At 41.0% G+C, this 27,053-nt stretch overlaps 1 protein-coding gene across 2 annotated transcripts; it reads left to right on the top strand.

Annotated features, from left to right (window-relative positions):
- The first annotated feature begins 489 nt into the window (after nt 1–489).
- Nucleotides 490–26,657, top strand: svilc (supervillin c). Of its 2 annotated transcripts, XM_044051062.1 has the most exons (35): nt 490–657; nt 3,371–3,795; nt 4,617–4,772; nt 4,943–5,119; nt 6,780–6,814; nt 8,102–8,163; nt 9,607–9,752; nt 10,755–10,781; nt 10,877–11,105; nt 11,197–11,729; nt 12,361–12,442; nt 13,398–13,445; nt 13,556–13,618; nt 14,521–14,595; nt 14,705–14,777; nt 14,882–14,965; nt 15,063–15,095; nt 15,183–15,366; nt 16,226–16,383; nt 16,688–16,795; nt 16,890–17,026; nt 17,874–18,021; nt 18,653–18,798; nt 18,872–19,047; nt 19,657–19,801; nt 20,270–20,585; nt 20,730–20,881; nt 21,543–21,645; nt 21,742–21,946; nt 22,484–22,617; nt 22,700–22,855; nt 23,862–24,005; nt 24,112–24,224; nt 24,797–24,952; nt 25,175–26,657. In XM_044051062.1, exons 2-35 carry the CDS (start codon nt 3,527–3,529, stop codon nt 25,217–25,219), a joined length of 4,818 nt encoding a protein of 1,605 aa, XP_043906997.1. In that variant the 5' UTR covers nt 490–657; nt 3,371–3,526; the 3' UTR covers nt 25,220–26,657. The 2 variants fall into 2 exon arrangements, with proteins under 2 accessions (XP_043906997.1, XP_043906998.1); XM_044051063.1 differs by lacking the exon at nt 10,755–10,781 and having other exon boundaries at nt 491–657.
- The last annotated feature ends 396 nt before the right edge of the window (nt 26,658–27,053 follow it).

Below are 27,053 nucleotides of genomic sequence, written 5' to 3'. Positions count from 1 at the left end.
ACAGAGTTTGAACAGATGGGGGCAGTGTGGAGATATTTCCTACACAGTTATGTGGAGGATAAATTGAAAACCACAAAGAAATAAAGGGTAAGTTCAACCAAATTCCCCCCCCAAAAAAACTGACAGTCCTAAGGCAATAAAAAAAAAATATTAATAAAATGTATTTAGCTATTTGGCTGATAATATGTTTGAAACATATGCCAAACAATGATTTAACTATGTCTCTTAAATGATTGTATCACCACAGGTCAAATATAATCCACATTAAATATGAAAATGTATGGAAATTGACAGATCATGAACCACATTAACTACAAGGCCTGAGCCTGTGGTTAATGTGGTGACACCACAGATGAGACTTGGCCTCGTTTCAGAAGCTTCTTATCTTCTTCTCATGTAAACTCACAGAGTGAGCACAGCTCTACAGGAGCTGCGTCTCTCTGCTGCTGCTCCTGCTGCTGCTTTTTCACACACAGGGGAAGGGGCGACCACGTTTGTCCATCTATTTATACTCTCGCCCCTTAATACGGAGAGCCCTCCACTGTCCACGGCCTGTCACTGTGACCACATTTGGAGCGACTGTCCGTAGTCCAGTGGTTGAGGGACAGCCGGGCTGAGGACGAGCAGCGGCACCGCTCACGTCCACTTCTCATGCACGTAAGTATTCACGTCACTTTTTTTGAATTATTTTATTGACTCAAATGACGTAATTTCATCTGTTTGTTAGTCCGGACGCATGGGTCCCTCGGTACTCGTTCTGTTCGAGCCGCTGGAGCTCGAGCTGTGCATTCTATAAGACCCGTTGAGTGTGTCGTGGTCAGTCACTTTGTTAATCTTAAAAAAAAGATTTTATTTTAGTGTTGTCTCAAGTATCTAAAAGCAGAAACAGTGCAGTCTTCGTTTCTCAGGCCGCGTTTTACGCACGAATTACGCATGGATGAAACGTAAAGAACCCTGGATTGTTTTGTTATCTTGTGAAATTAATCTAAATTGTTTTTTGTTCATTATAAATAACTGTCATATATTAAATCGACTGACAATGAAATACTTTCCCAGCTTTAAACCGGTTCTGTGCCGTGAAATATTCTATGAATCTTCCTACTGTATTGATATGTGATGCATCACCTGTTGATGTGCTGCTGATGCCTGGGTTATGGTGCCTTAATGAGTTGAAAGCTGCTCTTTATCTCAGTGTCCTCCAACCACATACAGTATCTCTAATGTAGTTGTCCCGACTCACAGTTACAGTCAGTCAGGACAGGTGTAATTGGTTGGAGGCTTATTCTAAGCCAGCCTTTTAATCTGGTTTACTATGCTGCTTCTGGACTCCAGGGCCCTTGTGTTGAAGTGCGTCACATCCAACATGTTGGCACTTTTGAGTGAAGCCAAACTGTAAAGAAAATCAGGTTTAAATTGTGGTATTTCGTTTTGTTAGGACATCTCGGGCACAGGATTTAAATGCATTTTTTATCGCTTAATAGCATTTTTTTGTGCCTTCTTTGAATATTTGTTGATATCTGAGCTCCTGTCCTGCTCGCTCATCCAAAGCCTTTATTTCAGAGCCAGTGCCAACTAGTGTCTTTGGATTAGAAGCACATGATCCTTGTTTAGCCTTGATGGTTTCTCCCCTCTAATCGAAAATCCTCCAGTTCATCACATGACGCTTGCTCTTGTGTGGCTGTTGTCGACTTTCACTTATTGCCTGTTCTGCAGGATGTGGGATTGTGGGATGCTTGAGCCTGTGCTCTCTGTGGGCCTGAGCAGGGAGGCAAGCTGGATGGTTGTTTTTGTTTGAAGCACATGTACACATGGTATGAAGTGCTGACACATCTATAGAGCAGACGAACACCCGAGCTTGTCATCTCACAGGAATCATCTGCATCTTACTCTTTCATCTCTGTGGCATGAGGAATGGAGGTTTTCACATTCCTGCCGACAACGTCTGAGAACGTGGCCTTCAGCCTGACCACAGATAGTTGAAGTATGTCACTGTGATGCTGTGTATTGTATTGTTCAGCACCTTGTACCTATTGATATGTAGGGATGGCTCTATACCACTATACTGCTTCTCTGATATCACAGCCTTGAGTATCTACTGATACTGTAGCTTTATATTCTTATTTATGAAGTGTTTTCAGTCAGAAATGCAAATGTCACTCTCAAAATGTGTGTATATATATATATATATATATATATATATATATATGAAACACAACTTTTTTTTTTACCCAAGCAATGAATCCTTCACAATAAGAGTATGGCACACCTGTGGTAACTGTGGAATCCCCACAAAGACCCCACAGTATGTTCCCTCTGTTGTCCCAACTGTAGTTTTATATCTTTTAAACCACAAAGGTTTTGCATTCAGCTTCTCGCTATTAGGATATTTTAGAATTATTTTCCAGTGATTTTACTATTTGACAAATACAAACATCACACTGGCTCAAACCCACACATGGCACACCTACACTCCCTCTGTAGTACCAAATCTGTCAAAATAAAGCTAGAAGCTGCAGCTTTTACTTCACAAACTTTCCGTCCAGCAGCGCCGTTGCCTCCTGCAGCAGATCTCTGTGGTGTGCTAAGTCAATGGCTCACGTCTCTTTGTTCTGCCTCCATTGTGTTTCCTGCGTCAGGAATGCTGACATGCACTCTCTGGGGGAACGCACACATATGCAAACATACATTTTAAGTTCGCACATATTTGCGAGCACACACATGCACATGAGCCGTTTGCCAGCCGAGCCGATGGTCAGCAGCTGTCTTTACATGCAATTTGTGCTCTATCAGTGCTATTTATATCTTGGGTTACAGCCTCTGGCTTTGTTAGTGTTGTTTATTCACCTCCTGGCAACCATGTAACCAACTGGGACTTTTTTTTCCTGCCTCACTACCAGGAACGTGTGCTAGACCCAGAAATGTCAGAATACGTGTATTTAAATTCATTCAAAACCATAACTGGACACTTTGTTGACAACGCGAGCGTCAAACAGGCTGTGTTGCTCATTTGATGAATTACTTCCAGGGTTTGTGGAAATGAGGAGCAAAGCTGCCGATGTAGTGCACTGAAGGCCTGGATCCAGAGAGGAGCTGAGCTGCTGAGGTGTTGAGTTTCAGTGCAAGGGGAGATTCCTGCGTGGCACTGCAGGCTGGCACAGGTCATCTTACATGGTCTCAAGCATGAGAGAGGAGAGTCTTAAATGAAGACGCACTTTTAGCCACAAAAAGGTTAATATATAATGAGAGCATCAGCTTATCTGTGTTGTTTTGTCGTGTTTACTCCTGAAGGGCAGATGGATGATGTGCTGTGGTGGTGACAAATGGACATGAATTACTTATTTTGTGTTTGTTTGTTTTTTTCATCTTACAGGAATAACCTCCCACTCACTGATTGGTTTGCAGCCTCCGGTTTGTTGACTCAATGAGAACAGAAAAGACAGAGGTGTCTGGATCTGATGGAAACTGAATTTTACTGTCAAGACCGAACGACCCATCTGCTTCCCATTACTGACTCCTTTTAAGGGACATGGATGCCATGGAGAGCCCAGTCCTCGAGTCCAGATCAGAGCGGATTGCTCGCTATAAGGCCGAGAGGAGGCGAGAACTGGCGGAGCGATATGGAAATATGGATGAACTGCCTTCAAAATGGGTGAAGAGGGATGGGAAGGAGGCGCAGGACCCGAGAGTGCAAGCTCACAGAGGGACTATGAACTCAGACGGCCTCAGAGTTAACGGCAGGACACGAGGTGTTACGAATGGATTGGAGGCTCCTGCGGAATGCAACTACTTAGAAAGGTACGTCATGTCTGGAGTGAATGTTGACCTATTTAGCTCATTATTCTAGTGTAAATTTGTAAAAGAAAACAATGCTGAACACTTCCAGGTGCTGTAATAAAAGTCAGGTGAAGCCACACAGGATTTCTCTGATCAATAACCAAGTGATATTTCCTTTATGACACTTGTTAGTGTGTGATATTGCAGTGAAAAGAAGTACCCTGACAAACTGTGGGTGTTATCACAGTATCTGCAAATAGTAGACACCAAAACGCAACGTGTTGATGTTTACTCATTATATGTTGAGAGAACAATACATTAAATGAAGATTAAATGATAACTTTAGTGCAAAATGTATACAAAGGTGTGTTAAACACAACTATGTGATCATTTATTTGAGCTCTTCTAATTTTAGACAAGTATTTCTTTATTTCTTTGCATTTTTGTTAAGATTTCCAAGCAAATCCCAGCTCTTTGTTTCACCCCAGCACTATTGTTACTTTTTAAAGCGTAGTCGTGGGCCTGTCACTGGCACCGGATCCTTGACTTTACCAGTTGCTCTGCAGCCTTTGTTGCTAATTAAAACTGAGAGGTCTAAATCAGTGGGTCCCAGCAGGGAGTTGTAAATCCAGCCTGTTTCTCCCCTTGCATGAGGGAGTGAGTTCTCTCCTTACCTGTGCCCCTGGGTGAGCATGGACACCCTTTTTACTCCAGAAACATTAAAATGTTCATCTTTGGAGAAGCAGAAACTCCTCAGCAATTAGTTGATGGAGCATATTCCTGAACTCACGGTCCCCACTCCTGCACCCTCACCTCCTTCCCCTCACTCCTGCCCCCTCCAGGCAGGGTTCCCAGGACTCTGCCAGCATGGTGAGCGGGGAGGGGCACCTCCTCCCTGGTGGACCCGATGTCACACAGCTCCACACTCGGGTTTCGGTAGGCCAGTTGAGAAGTGCCCTCCTGCAGCAGACGGGGAGCGGAGAACCGCCTGAGAAAGTGTAGGGTCACCTGCATATGTGTGTGTGCTCCAGACTGTCACCATCAGACTCTGTACCTCTGTGATGATATTCATCTTCGCCTCAACATCCGCTTCCTTTTTCTTCCTCCTGCTCTCTCTCGCTCTCTCTGTGTGTGTGTGTGTGTGTGTGTGTGTGTGTGTGGACACTAGCTGCCCTGATCCTGGGCGAGCCACGTCCTCTCTGGACCTGGCTGTGAACCCAGGCTCTGAGAGCGGCCGACGACGCACCCGCCGTTATCTGCCTGGTGGGCCTGAGGGCGGTCGCAGGAACAGCGACCGCTTCAGGACGCAGCCAATCACAGCCAATGAGATGGAGGAGAGCAGCGGGTAGGGGCTGTTTGCTGTGGGTTTGGTACACACTCTGCAGATGAGATGCGTGGGCTTTGCAGTGATCTTTAACGTGCACGTCTGCTTACATTATTACAATCTGGTTTCCAAGATTATTAATGTATGACTAATTCGAATTGCAGTCAGGTTAGATTTTCTGTGACAATCTAAGGCCATGGTTTACAAACTGTGGTACTGTGGCATCCTCTGGTGGTACTTGGAGGAAAATCAGAAATACTGTTCTACTGTATCGGAGTGGAGCTGATAAATTTTTCGCAGTGCGTGGACAATGAATCAAATAACATCTTAATCTAATCTCACTATACCAGTGTGTGAAGTATATATGAGGAAGACGAGGATGATGAGAGATCTTATTGGGAATAAATCTGCCTAAATCCTGTGAAAAGTCTGTAGCTGATTTTGCTCGACCCATTTACACCACTGTATTTTAACATGATTTAAGGTGATAATGGTGTTATGTTGAGAGCTCAATGGTACATAGTACAAACAGTTTGGGAACCACTGGACTAAAGGATGTGACATAACATGCACTCTCGCATGCCTCAGGGTAAGCATCGTCGGCCGACTTCCACCCAGCGCCGAGTATGAGCAGCCAGTGAACAAACGACCAGAACAACACAGACTCCAACAAAATAATAGTAATCAAGCACATCCTGTTGGGCCAAAACTGGAAACTGACCAACGCAGAACAAAGGCTGGCTGTGGAGAACTGTTGCTGGGAGGTTTCTCCTGTAGCTGGAACGAACGTTTGGTCCATTTAAGCCTAAGGACACAGCAACAATGGTGCATTTGCATCTACAAAACCTACATGACCTTCAGAAAGGTCAATTAAAGGTCAATGATTTTTTTTGTCCTTGAGTGAGGGAGCAACTGAAAAGTGTATTTTTGTTCTTGAGCTGGACTTGGTGTTGTCCTTTGACAATTTTAGATTTATTCTTTTGATTTGCTTTTGTTAATTTTGTTATAATTTTAGATCATTTTTTTAATTTATTTATTTAGTTGCTTTACTTAAACAGGGACAGTGCACACTGAGTGACATTGCCATGTGCCAGCATTTTTCATTTGTACTCCCTGGACAGATGTCACACTAAGAACAAAATATAAAATTCAAATGACAGAACTATACAATACTCAAGTATGCAGAACAGTAATAACATAGATCGACATCTGATTACATTAAAACATGCAATATCTATCATTCAAAAACATCCATTAAACGAGTTAGTTATGGTGAACTGTCTTGGCCTCGTCTCCTTTGAAAAAAGACATATTAATCTTCATGATTTCCTGGTTAGCATCCCAACTTATTTCATGATCTCTTGTCTTTCACTTCCAGGAGAGTTTGTTTAAGTTCTCACTGAACCTTTTTACATGAATCGCCTGTGGTTGACGTGGTTTGCATGTGTTTGTTGTGTGTCCCCGCGTTCCAACCATGTTGCTTTACCTAGAATGCAAATGTGACACAGTGTCGTGATTGTTGGATGGAGCTGAAGCACAAAGACACGCGTTGTGAGCTCAAAGCAGAATCTGGGGGGGAAAAAAAAGGGGACTCACCGGAGCTGAAGATTAAAGTCCACATCAGCTCTCATATTTCACCAGGTGACCTCATCTTTTACCTCTTTTTTTTCATTTCTTCTAGGCTGGTGGATGCACAGGAGGAGGAGAACTGTAAAGGTAAAGCTCTTCTCACCTGTCGTGGATGGTGTTGTGTTCAGGGACAAACAGATTTTTCTGCTTTGCTTTGTTACACATAGGAAAATGATGTGACGGCAAAGAGAAACGTTACAAATTTGAAGTTTAGAGAGTTGAAGTTGACAGTGAATCATTTTAATCATGTTTTCTCGTGTCGGTGCACGCTCCATAAAAATATTTGGAGTGTTGTGTCCAACTTGCACAGTTGCTTCTATAAACTCGTTTAAGAGCCCGTGAAATAAATCAGGTTGTATATTTAGGTTCACAATGTTTAATCGCAGTGATGACACATTTATGTCTCCACAAAACCCACGTGAGATTCAGCTGCCCTCTTACCCTCACCATAAAAAGATTACAAGCAGGACTGACAACCGAGAATTTAGACCGCGGCTACATAAAAAAACACTTTGTCTCCGTAAATCTGGCTTTTATAGCTTCTTTGTCTTCTAATTTACAGCCACATACTAGGAGATCTTTCCATTTTACACTGCATTAACTCCACAAATACAACATTAATTCATACTTTATGGGAGTGACGGTGTGATTGAAGCATGTTTGTCTTTAAACATGCACGTTCAGCGTCTCCAGGGCAGAGACAGTGGTAGTTTCTTTGTATTCCAGGTTGTGCGATTTCCACAGCCTCTCATGTTGGGACAATATTCAATCCAATTCAATTTAAAAGTGTTATTTGTCTCCATGGTCACATAGGACAGCTGTGAACAAACCACAAAACAAGGCAACTAAGTTCTAAGTTGAAAGTAGAATAAAAAATATTTGCATAAAGTGAAGATGGTTTGAGACAAGACTACTATAAGAAATTAGATTAAGATGGAGCGCAGGTCGGCAGAGGAACGTCCCACAGCCTTGTTATGATGAGTCTTTAAGTGTTCAACCATGAATACAGTGAATAAATAGAAGGTGTGTTAGTGTGTGATCTGCCATTTGAATTTGAACTCTCATTTCATGTAATTTTTACATCATTATACTCATTCAAAAAAACATGTTTAAAATTATTACTGTGTGATATTTGTGCAGATCTGATTCAGATCTCAGAAACAAACATGGTCTCCTCAGTCTGTAGAATAAGATGTGTATAGATCAAGACAACAATTCATCTAAAATGATTTGCTTGGCTTTGCTTGACAAATATTATGTATATTCATTTTTCATAATTAGACATATTTGTCATATATTTCAAGGCTAAAACTGTGCCCTTGTATTTATTTTAACCCTTGTGCCCTGATGATTTATGTCTTTCTCCTCTCGCAGTGGACGTGAAAACAGACGACAGAGCCAAAATGAGTGTCGCAGCCAAGATGTCTTTGTTTAAAGTACGTCTATGTTAGTCTGCACTGCAACAGGACTCGTGGTTGTTGTCGTTTGTGATGATGTGACCTGCTTCTTTTTCTCTGTGACGTCTGTCCTAACACCTGCTGCCAAAAATGACTAATATGTTTTGGAGAAATAAGAGAATCATGTATTAGTTACGCAATGGGGAGATGTACCGTGTTACAGCATTCAGTTTGACATCTATGAATATGTATAGAAAAATATTGATTATTAAAATTGTATGTTATATTACGAAAGAGACAAATACTATATACAGTGTAGACAGTGAGAATAATACTGTATGAGGGTCTTATTTACGGTGTAAACACTGTAGAGGATAATATATATGAGATTATAAGAATAAAAATGGTGGTATTGACCAATACTAGGTCATCATTGAGTTTTATGTGATCCTCTAAGTGGTATAATTTGACATTACAGTTAAGTAACAATATGTTAATAGTATGCTAATATGTATGCTAATATGTATGTATATATATATACATACATATAATTATAATTATTATTATTATTACTGTAATACAGTCTTATTTTGTAATGTTTTTTTTCCATCATGTGAAAAAGTTTTGGAATCAAAATTTGTGATTACCAGATTTTACCGTTGAAATTGACCCTCTCTGATGTTCCCATGGCATTACTGAGCTATTACTTGGTGATTACTTCCTATAGAAACCATTAATATTACTTATAAAAAGATCGCCTTATTGTCACCGTACTGTGCTGTAAAGTGTTCCTGCATCACTGACACTCACACAGTGTTGAACATGCAGAACACAACCTGTTCATGACGACTGGCCGTCGAACAGGTGTCGTTTCTTTAGAATCACCGTTTGTGTTGACACTTAAAACAAAGTGTGCGCTAATTACATTTATTGTGCATAAGTGTCTGCGTTTCTTTAACAACCAACAACCTGAAGATCGTCACTTCACGAGGACACTCTCCTCCTGCATTTCCGTTACAGTCGTCATTCCTACGTTTCACCTCCTGCACACTTTCAGTCACGATGCATCAGGTGAAAATTTGTGTGGACGCTATATTGCCAGTAACAACCGCAGCAGCTGTGTTATAATTAGCCCGCTGCTCTGTGGAGGCAGGGAGGGAGGTAACTGAAGCCGGCGCTGCTCTGGTTACACTGTGACCTGTTGGGCTGGCATTCAATCCATGTAGACCAAGACTCTCCACCTTAGAGCTAGCAGCTTTATTCACCAGCTATCTGACCCCTTCCCCTCTCCTCCCCTCCCTCTGTCCATACAAATAGAACAGGAGACATCAGGAGAGAGAGTTTTCACTGCCATTTTAGTGCTCGCTCTTATGACTTATTCAGAGTGGATATGTAGGCCACAGTTCGACCCGAGTGTTGGGGTCACCTGTGCCAAATGCTTGTGTTTGTTTTAACGTTTTCTCCTTTTCTGCTCTTCTGCAGGAGCTGGAGAAGTCTGCAGCCCCCGAGGCCTCGGCCTTCCTGAAGCCTCGGTCAGGCGGCGTCTGTCACGAGCGCAGGGGGCGACGAGGCAACGACCACCGCTTCCTCACTCAGCCAATCACCTGTGAGGAAATGGTGGCTATCAGGTGGGCAGTTGGAAAAATCACACGTGTCGGTTCAACGGTCAGACTTGATCACTTTGACCAGTTTTTAGAAATGGCTTTATTTATCAGTAAAGCACTTAAGATTAAATGGATCTTTCATGTTAGGATGGGTAATAAATGAATTACTACAATAACTACAACAATATGCAATTCAGAATATGCAGTGTGTACAAAGTCGTATGTAAAATGTCTAGTAGTAGTTAATCTGAGAAAAGTGAATATTTGCTTGATTGCAGTAAAATGAACTAATTTGGGAAATTGGGATAGTTTAAGCAAGGCTTCAGGTTTTGTTGGGGGTTAAATGTCACTCAAGGTTCCTGTAAGATTTATCTTTATTGAAAAAATTGATACTGTTAAATTCAGTATCAATGAATGGGTCAGACCTTAACACATGTCTATAGAAGCATTATTGGTTTAAATGGAAGGTGGTTGGATTATTTCATGGTTTTAATGCATTTGGGACTGACATTTATTTATTTATTAAGTAAAATTGTCATTCATTATTCTATAATTACATGCTGTCAAACAAACGTTCCATTAATTATGTCATTTTAGGATTAAGATACAGCCAAAAGTGTCAAAGAATAATTTGCAGTGTTCAGAAGATGAAGAGATTCACAAAGCACCTTTTATCTTATCTTAAGCAAAAAACAGTTGTCTAATGAGTGAAAATTGTCACAAAAAGTCACTAGAAGTTATATTATGACAACGTTTTGGAACCTATGCTTTATATTCAAAGACATGTTCCCAGTGAAGATTTAAATATTAAAAAAAGAGAAACAAAACAGGATTTAGCGTCAGTTTTGCTTTGGATTTTTTTTGACCAAATGTCACTGATAGAGATAAATTTGTAGTTGACACTGACCAGTGTTCCAGTGCGCTTCTTAAGTGTCAAAAATGGTTATGTTAAAATGTTCAGTAATCACATTCATTCAAGTTCATTGTTCATAACTTCCTATTTCCTTATCCTGTCCAATGCATCAGCTCCAGGTCATGTTGTTCCCACTTCAGGTGAAATAAAGCGTTCTTTTCAGATTGAGATTAACATTGTCATCCCAGGAGTAAACCCTGTTTAATATATTATGTAATGTGATATTTCTCTGCAGTGCCCCTAAACCAGCTCTTCCAGTGGAGTCCCAGTGTGAGCAGGTGGAGTCGGTGGAAGAAGTCGATGAAAGCTGCAGGCTGAGCATGAGTGAGAAACTGGCCCTCTTTAATAATCTGTCTGTGCCGGGGAAGAAAGGGACCAGTCACACCGACGGGCCACCAGAGAGGCGGAGACAGAAGGGGGCCCGGTATCGCACACAGCCCATTACTGTGGAGGAGGTCAACCTGGTATGTCAGAGGAACCAAGCTAATGTCTTTTTATTTCATATAATCTTAAAAGTAGTTACCGACTTTCTTTATCTCTCTCACTCTTCATCAGCTTCAGAAAGGACCCGTACAGCTTCCTGCCTTCCCTTTGTCCTCTCATCTGTCCGACAGACAGCAGGCCTCGTCTGTCAACCTAAAACCCAGTGAGGTTCGTCTTTCTCAGCCCAGGCCTGACACGGAGTCCGGTCCTGGCTCTCAGGGTCACAACTCTGAACCTGGCTTAAGAGGAATCCTAAAGAAGAATCGCACTGAGCGCTCGTCATGTAGCGGGACGGAGGGCGGTCACGCTGATGTACCGCACAGCCATGAGAAGAACGGCGCAGGTTGTGGGGAAGAAGCGGTGATACACAGGAGGATGGCGGCAACGGAGAGGCGTCGAGAGAGAGGTGAGGCCTCAGGTGTGGAGGGGGGAGCCTCGCTGGCAGCTCCTCCCTGGAGGCAGAGAACTCGAAACAGGAGGGAAACCATTGCCTGTACACCAGTAAGAGCCTCGTCAGAGCAGGATGCTCTTCAGGAGGAGACAAAACCACGGGACCAGTTGGTCTCCTCTGTGGACTGCAGTTCAGACATGAAGAGGAAAGTCCTGTAAGTAACAGAGTTTAAAGGTACAGTATGCAGTGTGTGTGCTGCTGCTCACTACCACTAGAGTTTCAAATAATAAACTGACATCAGGGCCACACTCGGTCTGTCACATGACCTCAAACCCAAATGTGGTTCATATGATTCAAAACAGTTATAACATTAGTTTTTTAAGTATGTAAGCCACGTACAACGTCTATACCCATGGTTCTCAAACTGTGGTACATGTACCACCAGTGGTACGCAAGCTTTCTCTGGTGGTACTTGGAGGATTTCTGCAGTGCCATGTCAGCTTCTAAAACCTGTCTTCATTGCTGTTATTGGCTGGAGCAAAACAAACAAAAAATACTAAATACTAGCAGAGGGCAGTGTCTCTGCAAAATAAAACACCACCATACACTTCTCGTGACTCATCGAGGATGATTGACTGGGGATTCATTTCGCATTGGCCTGCTTTGTTTCTTAGGAAAATGCTTAAGTGGATGTAATGTCTAATACATTATGAACTATCAACGTGCTTTTATGAATGTAGTGTTTATTTCAAAATATTGCACATATCAGTACAAATAAATAACACAAATAAATGTTTGCTCTGTGTTCTTTTGTTTATGTTTCATCTACTACAATGTCATCAAAGAATCGATGAGGAAACCACAGCCATGGGACACGTGCAGGTCTCTTCTGAACTGCAGGAGACGACCAACCGCAGCAGTAGGAAGGTGAGAAACACCGTGACTGTGACGGACTCCATCAGAACCTGTGCTGTCTGTACGGTGTCATTTGTAGTTGCTCTACAAGATTGTAGAGCAAACTAGATTGTAGAGAGAACTAAAAATTCATAAACTTGTGTCACAGTTGTTGTCTGTAATGTCAGCAAAGAGTCTGCAAATAAAAGTCAGTGTCACAGTTGGAGGTGATCGGGTTTTGCTGTGCCTGTGGTCAGTTTTGAGTATTTGTCACGCCGTCACTTGAAACCAGATAGAGCGTCTCTTAGCAACAGCACTCCGCTTTTGGTATGTGCTAAATGTCTTGAGATCAGTTTTGAGTTACTGGAGGGGGGAAAATATACGCAGGTCATTAGTGTTTATGGACTGAGACGAGTTTGAATGTGGAATGTAAACATCCCTGATTGTGTTGGCGGTTAAACGTTGACCCTTTCATGACCTTATCATATGTGTGTAAAACTACCACTGTTTTTGTTAAATTTACAATTAGTACAAGTAAAAGTACTGATCTGAAAATGTACTCTTGTTAAAGTAAAAAAAAAGTACCTTGTTTTAAATGTACTTTGAGTAAAAGTTACGTAGTTACTTTTTTAGCAAGGTTGGGGTTCTTTCTTGTGACGTGCAAAAAGGACAAGGGGACACAAATCCCACATTAATGGTTTTTAATTAAAGGAAAAACCTTTACAAATTAAAGTGAAAAAATAAAATATGTAAGCACATAATGTTTCAGTCAACATGGGTCAAAGGTCACAAATGTTTCTCACTCAGGGCCAAGTCTTTCCTCATCCTTCATTCACCTGTCCTCATCATTCACCTGTCCTCATCATTCACTGCCAAATTTTCTGGTGCATGAATTTTTTATTTAAATTCAGACCAACATTAAGTGTTGTAATTTTATGCTTATTCATTTGTTTTGTGTTGTTGTTCTTTGTATCTGTGCCTTTTGTAGGAAGACACTGAAAACCTTTATCGTGAAGGAATCAACCCTCAGTGTTGGGTGAGTCTTTAAATAACTGATCTGCCTTAATCTCTACCATCAAAACACTGATTTTATTTTATTTTTTTTAAGCTTTAGCTTCTCTTTCCTAATTCCCCCTTCTCTCCCAGGAACCCGTCTTTGCCTCAGTCTTTTCTAGCTCGACACCCCAGTATATCATGTGTTTCAATCAGGTAACTGTGTGAGCCTGTGCATGGAACATTTTACTGCTTCGTTTTGCAGTGAAAAGGTTTTTTTGTCGTCGCACAGATTCAGGTGGATGAGATTTCTGCGGCAGATGTGTGAAGTTTCACTCGAGTCAAATCTGAGACATCGCAGCTCTCATTTCACGAGCTGCTGTGTTGTTTCTCATTGTGTTTCATCTGAGCGCTGACTTGTTACTATTCTCCCAGCATTTCTTCCCGTGTTATTTCCCTTTTTGGAACATTTGGAACATGTCACAAGTCTTTTATAAGTTTATATTCTCTATTAACTAAAAACACAAAATGATTTTGTCATTTTAAATGTCTTTCAACACAAAAAGCAGTCCATACTGCACATGGGAGCTAATAATATCATTTTAAACTTATGTGCTAAAATCTGTACATTTTATAGATGTACATATTGTCAAATTTTGAGGTGTAAATGAGGAATTATGTTTCAGGTTTTGGGTCCGTGAATCCCTTTTTTGTGAGTGGAATATCTCAAGAACCCCTGAAGAGAATCCTTTCAAATGTGGCACAAATATTCACCTGGTTTAGAAGATTAACTGATTAGGTTTTGCTGATTAAAGGAAAGGGTGACTGTGACATCATAAACCATTTCACTATTTTAATCCTAAATTTGGGATTGACAAAAGGTCAAGGTTTAGGTTTTGTCTACTTTAACATTAAATTCTTTTAAATTCCATGTTTATGTTATGTAAACATAAGCAATTGTAGTTAAATAGCATGTGTGACCCTTCGTGTTCTTATTAATTGTTCCTAAATGTTCATCCTATTGTGCATCCTATTTCTTCATATGGTTAATGCTTAACTGCTTTTCGTGTCTGTGGAACTCACCTGCTTTTTGTTCTTTTTTTTTACCTCATCTTCAGACAAATTTGTCTTTCGAGGCACAAGAAGTCTCTTCCCCCACCAAGAACCCGACTCAGCCTCAGTGGAGACAAAAGGTAAGACATTTTTAGTGCTTTAATCTACTGAAAAGCTCACCTGCATCTTAAAAGTCACCTTTTTTGTTGGCTGATGAATGTTAAAGGTGTTGAGGATGATCTGTTTCAGGTGGACAAAGCTGAGGAGGTGAACGCACAGCAGGAAAGAGGAGAGGAGGAAACTGGATACGTGATGGAGAGAGGTGACTTTTAAATGTTTTGCTTTACTCTCTGCATCTCTTTAAATTGCAATCTCACCGGGTCTGTGACTCTGATTCCAGCCTTTACTATGTTTACCACCTGTCAGGTCTCAGATCTCCAGAACTGGACGCGAATGTGACGTCTCCTAACGAGAAGCACTCAGTTAAAGCTCAGACATGTTCACACCAAGGTAGAACCTGCATTATTGTAGCAACATTAACTCACACTTGAAGCCCCAACGTTGTTTGTTCTTTCTATAAATGGTTTGTTTTGTTGTTGTTTACCAGAGATGTCAGTGCAGTCTGTGATGGAATTTGAAGGTAAACAACACAAACAGATTGTGGTCCATGAATTTAAAAATACTAATTATTAAGTCTCATCATTTGTCCGTGTTCATCTGCTGCCAGCTCCATCACAGGCGCAGGACGTGAAGGACGAGACGCCTGCGTGTGAATCCAGCATGACGTTTAATGGCGGTTTCTATAGCGATCAGCCGCCTCCATCAGCCTGTGCCTTCCCGCCCTGTGGGGACGCTGCGACCACAGAGAGCGAGCAGGACCTGGGTGTCTTCTGCCAGACCAACACACCCATGTGAGACTTTTTTAAAACTCAGTTAAACTAATACTTTACCTTTACATTTGCTTGTCAACTAAAATTTTAATAATTTAATACATTTTTAAAATGTGTTAAATGTATTGCCAATAATAATCATTAACTTTTATTCATAATAACCAAGTCCATGCGTAGGGCCACACGGTGGTGTAGTGGTTAGCACTCTCGCCTTGCAGCGAGAAGACCCAGGTTCGAGCCCTGGTTGGAACAAGGGCCTTTCTGCATGGAGTTTGCATGTTCTCCCTGTGTGTGCGTGGGTTCTCTCCGGGTTCTCCGGCTTCCTCCCACAGTCCAAAAACATGCAATGTGGGGATTAGGTAAATTGGACACTCTAAATTGACCATAGGAGTTAGTGTGAGAGTGAATGGTTGTTTGTCTCTATCTGTGTGTGGCCCTGCGATGGACTGGCGAACTGTCCAGGGTGTACCCCGCCTGTACCCCGCCTATCGCCCGATGTAGCTGAGATCACAGCACCCCCTGCGACCCTCTGGTGGAGGATAAAGCGGTAGATGATGATGATGATGAAGTCCGTGTGTGTGTGGGTGTGTGCGGGTATTACTAATGTTGTGGGCACCTAAAACTGTTTACACAGTCAGACTTGTCTTCCTTGTGGGGACAAAAATCAAGTCCCCAATCAAGTCCCCCTTGTGGGGACAAAAATCAAGTCCCCACAACGGAAATTACTGCATTTTAAGGTGGAGATATATTTTAAGGTTAGGTTAGGGTTAGGATTAGGCCAGTAGTAATTGTGGTTAGGTCTCCAGGAAATGAATGTAAGTCAATGCAATGTCCCCTCAATTCATGAATGTCCAACGTGTGTGTGTGTGTGTGCGTGCAGACTGACGTCAGCAGTAGCAGAGCACAGGAGGTCGGTGCGTCCGTCCCGTCGTACTCAGGGTTCCAGAAATCCTCTGAGGGCGCTCGCTGCCAGAGACGACATCAGGCAGGACTTCATGGCAGACAGAGCTGCTGAGGAGAGAGCACAAGCTGAGAAGAGTGAGGAGACATTTTTGCATTTTAAAATCCTTCTATTGAACTTTAAAGCTCTTAGTAAGACATAAGAAGTCCTTCTTATCTTTCTGATTGGCTTTAACTATCAGCCCTGGAGAAGCCTCAGGTTTTCCATCCATCCATCCAATTTTTACTTCACTCTTGTGTTACTTTTTTTTTTAGATATTCTGCACATTTTCTGCAGAATTATTACTTTTGTATTGTTGAATGCATTATTACTGTGTTGTAAACCTACTACTACTACTATCACTCAAGTTCACTCAAACCGTGTTTGTGTTCCTTCCTACAGAGTGTAAGAACTCCTCTGCAGCCACATCAGAAAACTGCCTCCTCTCCTCAGATGCTGCTCAGATGTCTCACCCTCCCTTCAGCAGCCTGATGCTCATTCATATCAAAGGTCAGGAAAGATGTGATTTCTCGTGTGTGTGTGTGTGTGGGTATGATCTCTGTGTGTTCAGGTATATAACGTTAAAAGCTGCCTTTGGTGACAGGACGGTGGCATGTGCAGGCTCGTCTGGTGGAGCCCTCGGTGCGCTCACTGAACAGTGGAGACTGCTTCCTGTTGGTCACTCCGGAGCACTGCGCGATGTGGAGTGGAGAGTTTGCCAGCGAGCAAGAGAAAGCCAAGGTACCAGCGAGACAAGGACGTCAATGTGACGGTTTTGCATTAAATTTCAAGCTATAGAGGGATAAGATGTGCAAATAGATATTTTAGAGACATTTTTAAGAGTCATTTTTGGAGGCTTGAAATGTTTGCGATGTATTATGTCTTTTTAATTAAAGTCTCATTATATTGTGGTTGTACTGTACAAAACACAATGTAATGCATACATTGATAAAATATGAGTTTGGAAGCCCCTAAAAAGCATAACAAACTGCATATTTTGAGCAATGTTTGCAGTAAAATACTGTAAAAAAGAAAACTGTATTTCTACTGTATGTTTCTATATACAGTATTTTTTTATACATAGTAAAATGCAATTATTGCTCACAAATACAGCCGACCTAAGGGATATTTCATTCTTGGATTCACACATACATTTAAAACAATTACAGTGTGACAAATAAGACAAGATGAGATAAGATTATTTTTGTTATTTATTATTTATTAGTCCCACAATGGGGACCTTTCCAGTGTCACAGCAGCAAAGATAAAGGTAATAAATAATAAACATGCATTTTCACGTCTGTGAATGTACAATATAGAAAAATATCCACAATAAGACTATAAAAAGGTAAAAAAAGAGAACATTATTGACATGAAATTACCAGAATGTATACAGTATGAGCTTGATATTTGCAGTATAAACAGGATTGAACATGAGATATCGTATATGTATATTGCTATATAATGTAGAATTTAATTATGAATCATCATCAGGTGTAACATCATAGTTTTAACTAGTCTGTTACCATCCAGTCTCATACTGTATGAGGACATTAGCATAAGAATCTTACAATGTATTGTTTTGCAGGGTTTGGAGCTGGCGTCTTTCATCCAGAGCCACAGCGATCTCGGCTGTCACGCCTCGCAGGTCGTTCATCTGGAGGAGGGTCTGAACTCTGATGGCAGTGCGGCTGCAGAATTCTGGAACCTCCTGGGAGGAAGGACACAGTACAGAGGTCAGTGTCTTTACATATCATTCAAAAAAAAGGATAATAGTGCTTGTCCATCTATTAAACCAACTAAAGAGAAAGCAAAAACTACACATAGATCTGTGCGTGAAACTCTTGGTAAGTTGCCGTAAGAATAATACAACTTATATGGACATCCTGGGGTGTGTGTTTGTTAGTCATATCTTCAGGCATTCCAAATTGCGTTTTTTTTTTGTCTTCTTATGTGTTGTTGAGTCAAAGTTATGATTCATTTTATATTGCATATTTAAATAATAATTATTATAAAAAACTGTTTTTCTTTTTTTTTCATTAATTACATTTTTTTTATTTTTGTTTGTAAAAATGAGCCAAACAAACTTTGAACTTTGGCATATTTTCAAATTTCACAAATTATTTCCAATTGTAATACCTTTTGCTCATAAAGTTTCATATATATAATAATATATAATATAAAATGTCATCAGATTCCCTATAGATTGTGCGGGAAAAAAGGATTTAAGACACTCTATATTGCACGTTTGTTCTTATAGCCTCTGTATATATACATTTTAACAAAGTACTGGAAAACAGCAGCCTAAATGATCTGTGTTCTAAGGGTTAAGTAATGAAACTGTGAATCATGGTTTTCTGTTTCCAGGAGCTGGTGCACCAGAGGAGGATGAGCTGTATGAGCGCGGTATGGCAGAGTCCAACTGTGTGTACAGGCTGGTGGAGAACAGGCTGGTGCCTCATGAACAAGCCTGGGCCTCCATCCCCACCGTCTCCCTGCTGGGCTCCACGGAGGTCTGAGTTTCCCGTCTGATCCGTATTGTTTCACAAAATGTAGGATCGTATTAAACTGCCTGTGTGTGTGCAGGCCCTGGTGTTTGATTTCGGCAGTGAGGTGTACCTGTGGCACGGACAGGATGTTCCCTGCAGCAGCAGAAGCGTTGCTCTCCAGCTGACTCACCAGGTGTGGGCCGGCGCTTACGACTACAGCAACTGTCGAGTCAACCCACTGGATCCCACACAGTGTAACCCCGGCATACAGCTGTGAGTCCACGCTGCAGGCAAAGATACGAGTCAAGCTTTTAGCCTGTGCTTCACAAAAAAACCAACAGATACCAGAGACAGAGAGTGAACTGAAAGTATCCTCCATATGCATCTGAAATCAACTGCTGAACACACTGTTACATTTTCTGCAGTAAAACCAAAACAAACGGTTGTTACTCATGTTGAAATCCCAGCACTACACAATGATGACTCGTGAGAATGCAGCTGGTTTTACTTTGATCAAGTGAATATAAACTTAAAAAAATAGCAAATGGTTTTACTTTTGTGGCCAATACACACTCATGTTTTCTGTAGTTATACTATACATTTTGTACATGTAAACACCCAAACATTTCACCCACATATGATATGGTATGCACCAATATAGTGTTTACAGCCCTAGATTCATACTCCATAAACAGTGTGTGTAGGGACAAGAGATAAATTCCTCTTCATCTAAACTAAGGCAGGTTGATATAATGGTGGATTCAGTCTCTAATGAAACATGTTGTATCAATTTCCACTGTAGATTTACTCGACATTATCATATTTGCATTGGGTCTCCTGTAAAACTAGTGTGGACGCTGACCTGTCTGCGTCTGTCCTCAGGAGAGGCGAGGGTCGTCCCAGCTGGGCACTGTTCAGTGTCCTCGCAGAGGACAATGAGACGGCTCTGTTCAGAGAGAAGTTCAAAGACTGGACGGACAGACGCACAGGCAGGACGGGAGCTGCTTCAGTGGACAACGATACACAGGTTCATCTCAAAATAAATCATATGTTGATATTGTCATTATCAGAAACTACCATGATCAGCATCTGGAAAAAGACATCTTTTTAGAGTTTAAAATAATACTACTTAAAGGTCCAGTGTATAAGAATTAGTGAGAGTTAATGGTGCAACTGCAGATTGTAACAAACATAGAACTTCTCCTCTCTTTCCCAAGCATGTCAGGGAAGTACAGTGGCCTCAGTGTACCATGGATGATGTTGTTCTTCCTTGTTAATATTGTAAGCTTCTGTTACAAATATAAAATGCACACTCTGGCTGGTTTATTTGTTCAGGCTGCTCTAGAAACATAGCGGTGTAAGATATTTGCCCCATTTTTAAGCAGTCATACACTTATGCAGACATTCTTATTGGTAGTAACCCACCTAAATGTTACACTGGACATTTAATCCCCCTCCAATGTCTCTCTCTCTCCCTGTCTCTCTCTGTCTCCAGTCTGTCCCAGCCCTAGCTCAGTCCGTCTCCCCAGCGTCAGACCTGCTCTCTCCCTGTGACGCTAAGGCCCTGGTGTCGGGTCAGTCGCTGGAAGGAGACGGTCTGGTCCATAATGTGCTGGGCGGTATCGACGTCCACAGAGGGTACGGCGTCCTCACGCTGGAGGGTGGACCTCGGATGCAGCTGGGAACGGTTGCGGTGGACACCTGGCACGTGCAGGAGTTTGACGACAGTGAAATTCCCGTGGCGAGCACTGGACAACTTCACGAGGGAGACGCCTACGTCGTCCGCTGGACATACAGCGTCAGTGCTGCCGGTCTGTGTCATTCAGAACAACATTCTCAGCCTTCAAACTCCCTGTTTTTGGTTTCTTGTGATGTCAAATCCAATCAAACTAAAAGATGCGCAGCAGTGGCCTCGTATGAAACGTGAAGACTTTTTTCTCTGTTTTGTGTTTCAGACGAGATGAACGGTTCAGATGAATGTAGCTCTGGTCCATCGCAAAAAGAAAACACCGCCTTCTTCCTGTGGCGCGGTCGTCATTCCAGCGCCAGTGGACGTGACACCGCTGCTTTCCTGTCGATTGGTATGAACAACCTGGAAGAGTCGCAGGTAAAAAAACTATCGCTCACTCTTGTGATCATTTTACTCAAATAGATTCATGATTCAAAGAGTTTTTTGTCACATGTGCAGTAAGAAAACACGTTTCTCTGTGCAATGAAAGTTTTTCTTTGCTGTCCACACAAATGCCGAGTTAAAAGTCAAAAGAAGCAGATAAATAGTTAAAATAGATAAATAGTTAAAGTAATAAAGGAAAGAAAGAAAGGAAAGGAAATAGACATCTGTTATATGCAATGAAATGTAAGTATCTGATATGTACATATAATAGAAAAAAAACCACTGTTGAAATAAACTATAACTACGTGTCCCTTGATTTTAAATTTGATTGCCCCCTAAATAAGGCCTGAATTATCCTAAAATGTACACCTAAATCTGGCATTCAGAGGTCTTAAAATCACACAATAAAATGCCATTCAACAAACTATCTTGCCATATTTAATATGTTTGGAGATCTTTGTAAAGAATTTGGCAAAAGTGTTTTTGCAACCATCATGATTTAGGCTTGACAAGACGATTGTCCTGTGTATGTGATTGCTCTGCCACTAAGAACCTGGTCGCATATTTTGTGGCCTTAAAAATCTTGTTTTTTTTACCTGTATGAAAATCCCACTTTTCCCCCGAGGATTGTCATTTGTTTGTTGTGTGGTTGCAGGTGCTTGTACCTCAGGGGAAGGAGCCTCCTTGTTTCCTGCAGCTTTTCCAGGGAGGCCTGGTCATTCATAGGGGCAAACGCGAGGAAGCCTCCACTAATGCAGGTACAGTGATCTCATCTTTTTTTATTTTTCCCTCGCTCTCTGCTTGTTTTATTTTTTCATGTTTTTTTTTAACATGTTCTGCATTAATTGTGGCAGCGTGGCGTCTGTTCTGTGTGCGAGGGGAGCTGCCAGAGGAAGGATCGCTGTTAGAGGTGGACTGCTGCTGTGCAGGCCTGCGCTCCAGGGGCTCTGTTGTACTGCTGAACTGCCAGCAGGGGGTGCTGTACCTCTGGACTGGTTGTAAAGCCCAGGCAAGCACCAGAGAGGTCAGCAAGAGGGCAGTGGAGCGCCTCACTCAACTGTGAGTCACCAGTGTTGTCATGTAACAAAGTACATAAATCACATATCTGTACTTTACTTTGTTATTTCTATTTCTAACAACTTTTACTTTTACTCCAACACATTTCCTCTAACTATCTTTGTTACTCGTTACTACCAAATAAAATCAGAAGAAGAAGACATGGACAAGGACACATATAGACTAGCAGAGTCAGGAATTGAACCCACAACCTTCCAGTTGAAAGACAAGTCATCCTACCACTGAGACACCATGGCTCAATCCTCCTTACATTTTGAATACTTTTACTTTTACTTAAATTGCTTTTGGTACTAAAGTACAGTAAATGTCATATACTTTAAGACGTTTACTTAGGTAATATTATTAAAAAAGTGACTTCAGCTTCTACCAAAGTCATTTTCTGGTAAGATACTTGTACTTTTATTCAAATATCCTTTTAAGGTACTTTATACGAGACTGTAAATCACATATACTTGATTAACTTTTAAAGGTTTTCTATGTTTGAGGTGTGTGTTGTTGCTGTGTCTCTGTGTGTATCAGGTGTCCACCGGAGCTGGGTCTCAGTAAAAGCTGTCCTGTGAAAGTGGAGGCGATAGAGGAGGGTTCAGAGCCGGCAGACTTCTGGACAGCACTGGGACACATGGACAGGAAGGCCTATGACTGCATGCTGCAAGGTAGAAACCAACACTTACCTTCTTTCTTTCTTTCTTTGGTTCTTCCTTTCATCTCACTTTGTCTGTGTGTGTCTCCTGTCAGATCCAGGGAAGTATAACTTCACTCCTCGTCTCTTCCATCTGAGTGCCGCCTCTGGGAGATTTCAGGGGGAAGAGCTGCAGAGTCCATGTCGGCTGCCGGGGCTTGTGACGGCAATGCCGTTTGTCCAGGAGAGTCTGTTCTCTGTCCCACAGCCAGGTGAGAGCAAACATGTCCGATGTGTAACAGTGACACACAAAAACTTGTTTCTTATTCTCTAACAGCTCCATACTGTTAGATCTGTTGTTACACGATGTAAATACACACAGTACACATTTAAATATGCTGTAAATAACATTGAGCTTGAAGGTTTAAGTGACTATAACATTATAAAATATAAGTAAGTAAGAAATGTATACATTTACTTCCAAAAAGCCCAACATCTCACGGAGACATTAAAGTCAAACTTAAAATGATAAACTAATTCATGTCCCTGATGATTTAACGTCTGCTTTATCTTTCTATGTTCTCTGTTCTTCAAGTGAATTAAGAATGCAGAAAGGAAGTTGTTTTCTTTGAGCTGCAGTCGCTTTAATCAGCTGATAAATTAAAGCCTAATTATTACTGCTTTGTGCTTTATTCCTTGTCTGCATTGGGTCTAGTTTCCATCTGTCTGTTGTGTTTGTATTTATTATTTGTCGTTTATGTGGTTGTCCAATGTATTGTCACACCCTGCTTTCACAAATACAAACGTACCAAAGACTGCATTTAAATAAAAGATATAAAAATAAAATGCAAAAAAAACCCAACTGTATTTGTAAATTAAATAAAATAAGCCTTGTTTCTGGAAAATGTTGCTTATTTTTTGCCCACAAGGAAAAAATAATCTTGGCAAGAAAGTTAGGCACTAAAAGTTATTAAGGATGTATTAAATAGGTGAAATTCGAACATATATATTCTTAAAGTCAGCTTAATCAAGTAAAGGAAGATTCATTTTAAGTAAATGTATCTTACATGACAGAGTGTAATGACAACTTTCTTAAATTCTGTCTAGGTTTTGGCCTGTTTTTCTTCATTTTATGGAGCATTACAGTCAGGAAGTGGCTACAGATTTACAAGCTAGTTTTAAGAATTCTGGTCAAGTAAAATTAGTTTTACCCCATTGGCAAAAAGAACATTTAAATCAATTTAAAGGTCTTCTGTGTTTCTCTTGTCCGTCCACCAGCCTTGTTCTTACTTGACAACCGTCTGGAGGTGTACCTGTGGCAGCGGGGTCAGCCTGAGCAGACTCAGAGCTCAGCGTTGGCCTGGAGCCGCTGGAACAGTGAGAGGAAGTGTGCCATGCAGACGGCGCTGCAGTACTGCAAAGGTATGAGGCGGCAGACGGAAGAAATACAGTAACAGTGGCGTTGAAATTAAACGTTTGCCAGGGCTCGGATGAATTGACAGAACCGCTGTTGTGCTCTGCGTCTCAGAGATGAACCCGAGACGTCCACCTCAGGCTTATCTCATCTTTGAGGGTTCGGAACCGCTCACCTTCACCAACGTCTTCCCTCACTGGGAGAGAAACCTGGGACCTCACACACAGGTACATCAAGCAAACACACAATCAACTGCTGTATGTAAGTGTGTATAAAACCTTCAAACTTTATATTTACCCCTAAAAGAAAATGTATCTTCTTTTAACAGTTTTATTATCCTAATGTTGTTTTATCCTTGCTGCTTATCACCTTCTATTTCCATGTCAAGTCCTTTATGAATTATTATTATTATTGTTATTGTTGTTATGTTTAGTTGTTGTAAGAAATGAATTAGTCCACATTCATTCACGTTAAAAACAGTGACAGTTTGTGGATTTGATTTAGATTAGGATCTAAATCCAACTTTCTATTTGTAATCAGTTATTCTTATTTTTCTAGTGTTTGGAATATATTAAAAAACAAAAACATTTTGCCTTCCAAAACACCCATAATTTGTTTTTAAATGAATGAGTCACATGCTGTGGTTACAAATTGAGAAGAAATTATGCATCTTACCCAATTAAGTAGTGACTTATTCTGCAATGCTTATCTAATATTTATTCATTTCTGTCTTGTAAATTCACTCAGTCGACCAATTATCTGTACTGACATGTTATTGGGTGTTTCTGATGATTGTCAGGGCGACACAGACAGAGGAAAGCTGACCTTGGTGCAGGACGCCCTGGCCCAGCTCATGAGGACCCAGTACCCTCTGGAGGAGCTGCTGCAGAACCTTTTACCTGAAGGAGTGAACCCACAGCAGCTGGACGTCTATCTGTCTGACCAGGACTTCCAGGTAAACTGACACAGCAGCAGCAGGAGCAGCAGCAGCATTGTGCAGTACTGTAATTCCACCAGCAGGTTGCAGTGTTCACCAGGTTTTTTTTTTTTTACAAATGAAATCATGACAACTCTAAATGTTTATAGTCATTTGCATGACACAGTTTTATCTCAACCAAGCATTTATATTCTATTTCGTGATTTGGTTCTTCTTTTCCTCACCACAATTATGTTTCAGACTGTTTTGGAAATGAAGAGAGATGAAGACACGCCTCCATTCTGAGCTGGAAGCTAATTGATCCGAGGAAAAGCAAAGGGTTGCTTTGCATGTGGAGGCAGACTGATGAGGACAACGCTGCTGCCAACACTTACTCTTCCAGAGGAGAAGACAAAAGGGTTTTTACCACCGTGTTGTTGCACAAAAGGACTAATCACAACATAATGAAAACAAGAAGGAAAAAAAAAATCCACTTTTATTTATGTCAGATTAGTATGATGTGTGGACTTTTTATCAGACATGGATTTCTCTGTAGCTTTTGTCCAGAGCTAAAGTCTGTACAAAATCAGTGAAGAAAAAGACAAAAACAGTGTGTGGGAGTCAAAGGTCATCAGTAACAAACTGCAGAATAAGGATGAGAAAACACGGGAGTGCTTATAAAAATATCAGTGCTAATAATAAACAAATTAAACAAGAGAAAATTAAAAATAAAAGGCTTACCACTTTTAGGTTCTGATTTACTATTAAGTGCCGTTTTCTTCTTCCTCACATAATGATTGTCACACTGTGACCACACAATATTTGCATTTTTAGACAATTGTGGGTCACGCGATGCGCTCATGTGTTCATTTGTCTGCCGGCCATTAGTTTACAAAGGTTTGTGCCATGTGTGGCGTAACCCTGAGCCCATGTGTTCACAGTGGCTGTGGGTAAATGCCTTATTAAGGCTCCACAGGGATTCACTAATAGTTATGCATGAGGGAACAGGAAGACATGCTCCAATAACATCCCTCTGGTCCAAAACAACACGCTCATTCTGCTTCACCTGAATCAACACGCTGTTCAAAACACGCTCGTAACAGGGAAAAAAAAACACACACACAACAAACTGTGTCGGTACAAAGTTAATGACGGAAAAACATCACCTGTGCTAACAAATGATGCGCTTGTAGGTCACATGTAGATAAAACCACATTACATTTCATACCATGGTTTAAATGTGTTTATCAGCTACTAAATTCATTGATGAATTGGTTTGATGTGTTTTAGTAAACTGATAATGTCTGTGAACAAAACAAGACATTTGAGGTCATCGTTGTTTTTTTAAGGCTTTGGGAGACGCTGAATTTTCTTTTTCTGACATTTTATGGAACCAACAACAAATCAGTTAACTGGTAAAATAATCCACTGATTAAGCCACTGTTTTTTTTTGACTTAATATCTTGCATATATATTTAAAAAAAGGACATAACTCTACCTAATAATTTGATTTGATGATATAACTGAAACATTAATGTGACTAGAATTCTTTCTTAGTGAGAAACCAGTTCCATTTTAATGGCAGACTATGTTAAGGGATGAGCTGATACGATACTTAGTCTCTGTATGGTCTGATGCTTATTTCTTTGTCACACAGTTGGAGAATGATGTCTTTGAAATAGCTTGAAATGGCTGTGGTAAATGTATCGGCACACAGGCTTTGTATAAAATAACTGTGATTACACCTCTCAGTTTGCAGTTTGCAAGAAAAGATTAGAAGAAGACTCAGACTGATATTGACGTGATATCGGTAGATTCCTGAGGTTGTGATATCGGTATCATCTGACATGAGTATACATGTTCGATAGATGCTCATGTCTTCTACTCTGGACCACAGTGCTCGGCTAACTCATACTGCTCGTATAATAACTTTCAACAGGAGGAGATACCAGATTGTCATTAATCATAATTCAAAAAGCGATGACACACAAGCACATTAATCATCTGGAATGTGAGGAGAAAAAAAACACACAAAAACACAGATAATATGCTATAAATGTATCAGAGGGACATTTGTGAGCATCCACATGCCATGCTGACATGTCAGGTTAGCCTTTCACTGGTCCACTGAGTTGGAGCT

The sequence above is a fragment of the Solea senegalensis genome, linkage group LG19, assembly GCF_019176455.1.
Source record: "Solea senegalensis isolate Sse05_10M linkage group LG19, IFAPA_SoseM_1, whole genome shotgun sequence".
NCBI lineage: Eukaryota > Metazoa > Chordata > Actinopteri > Pleuronectiformes > Soleidae > Solea > Solea senegalensis.
This window is presented reverse-complemented; position numbering and strand designations above follow the sequence as displayed.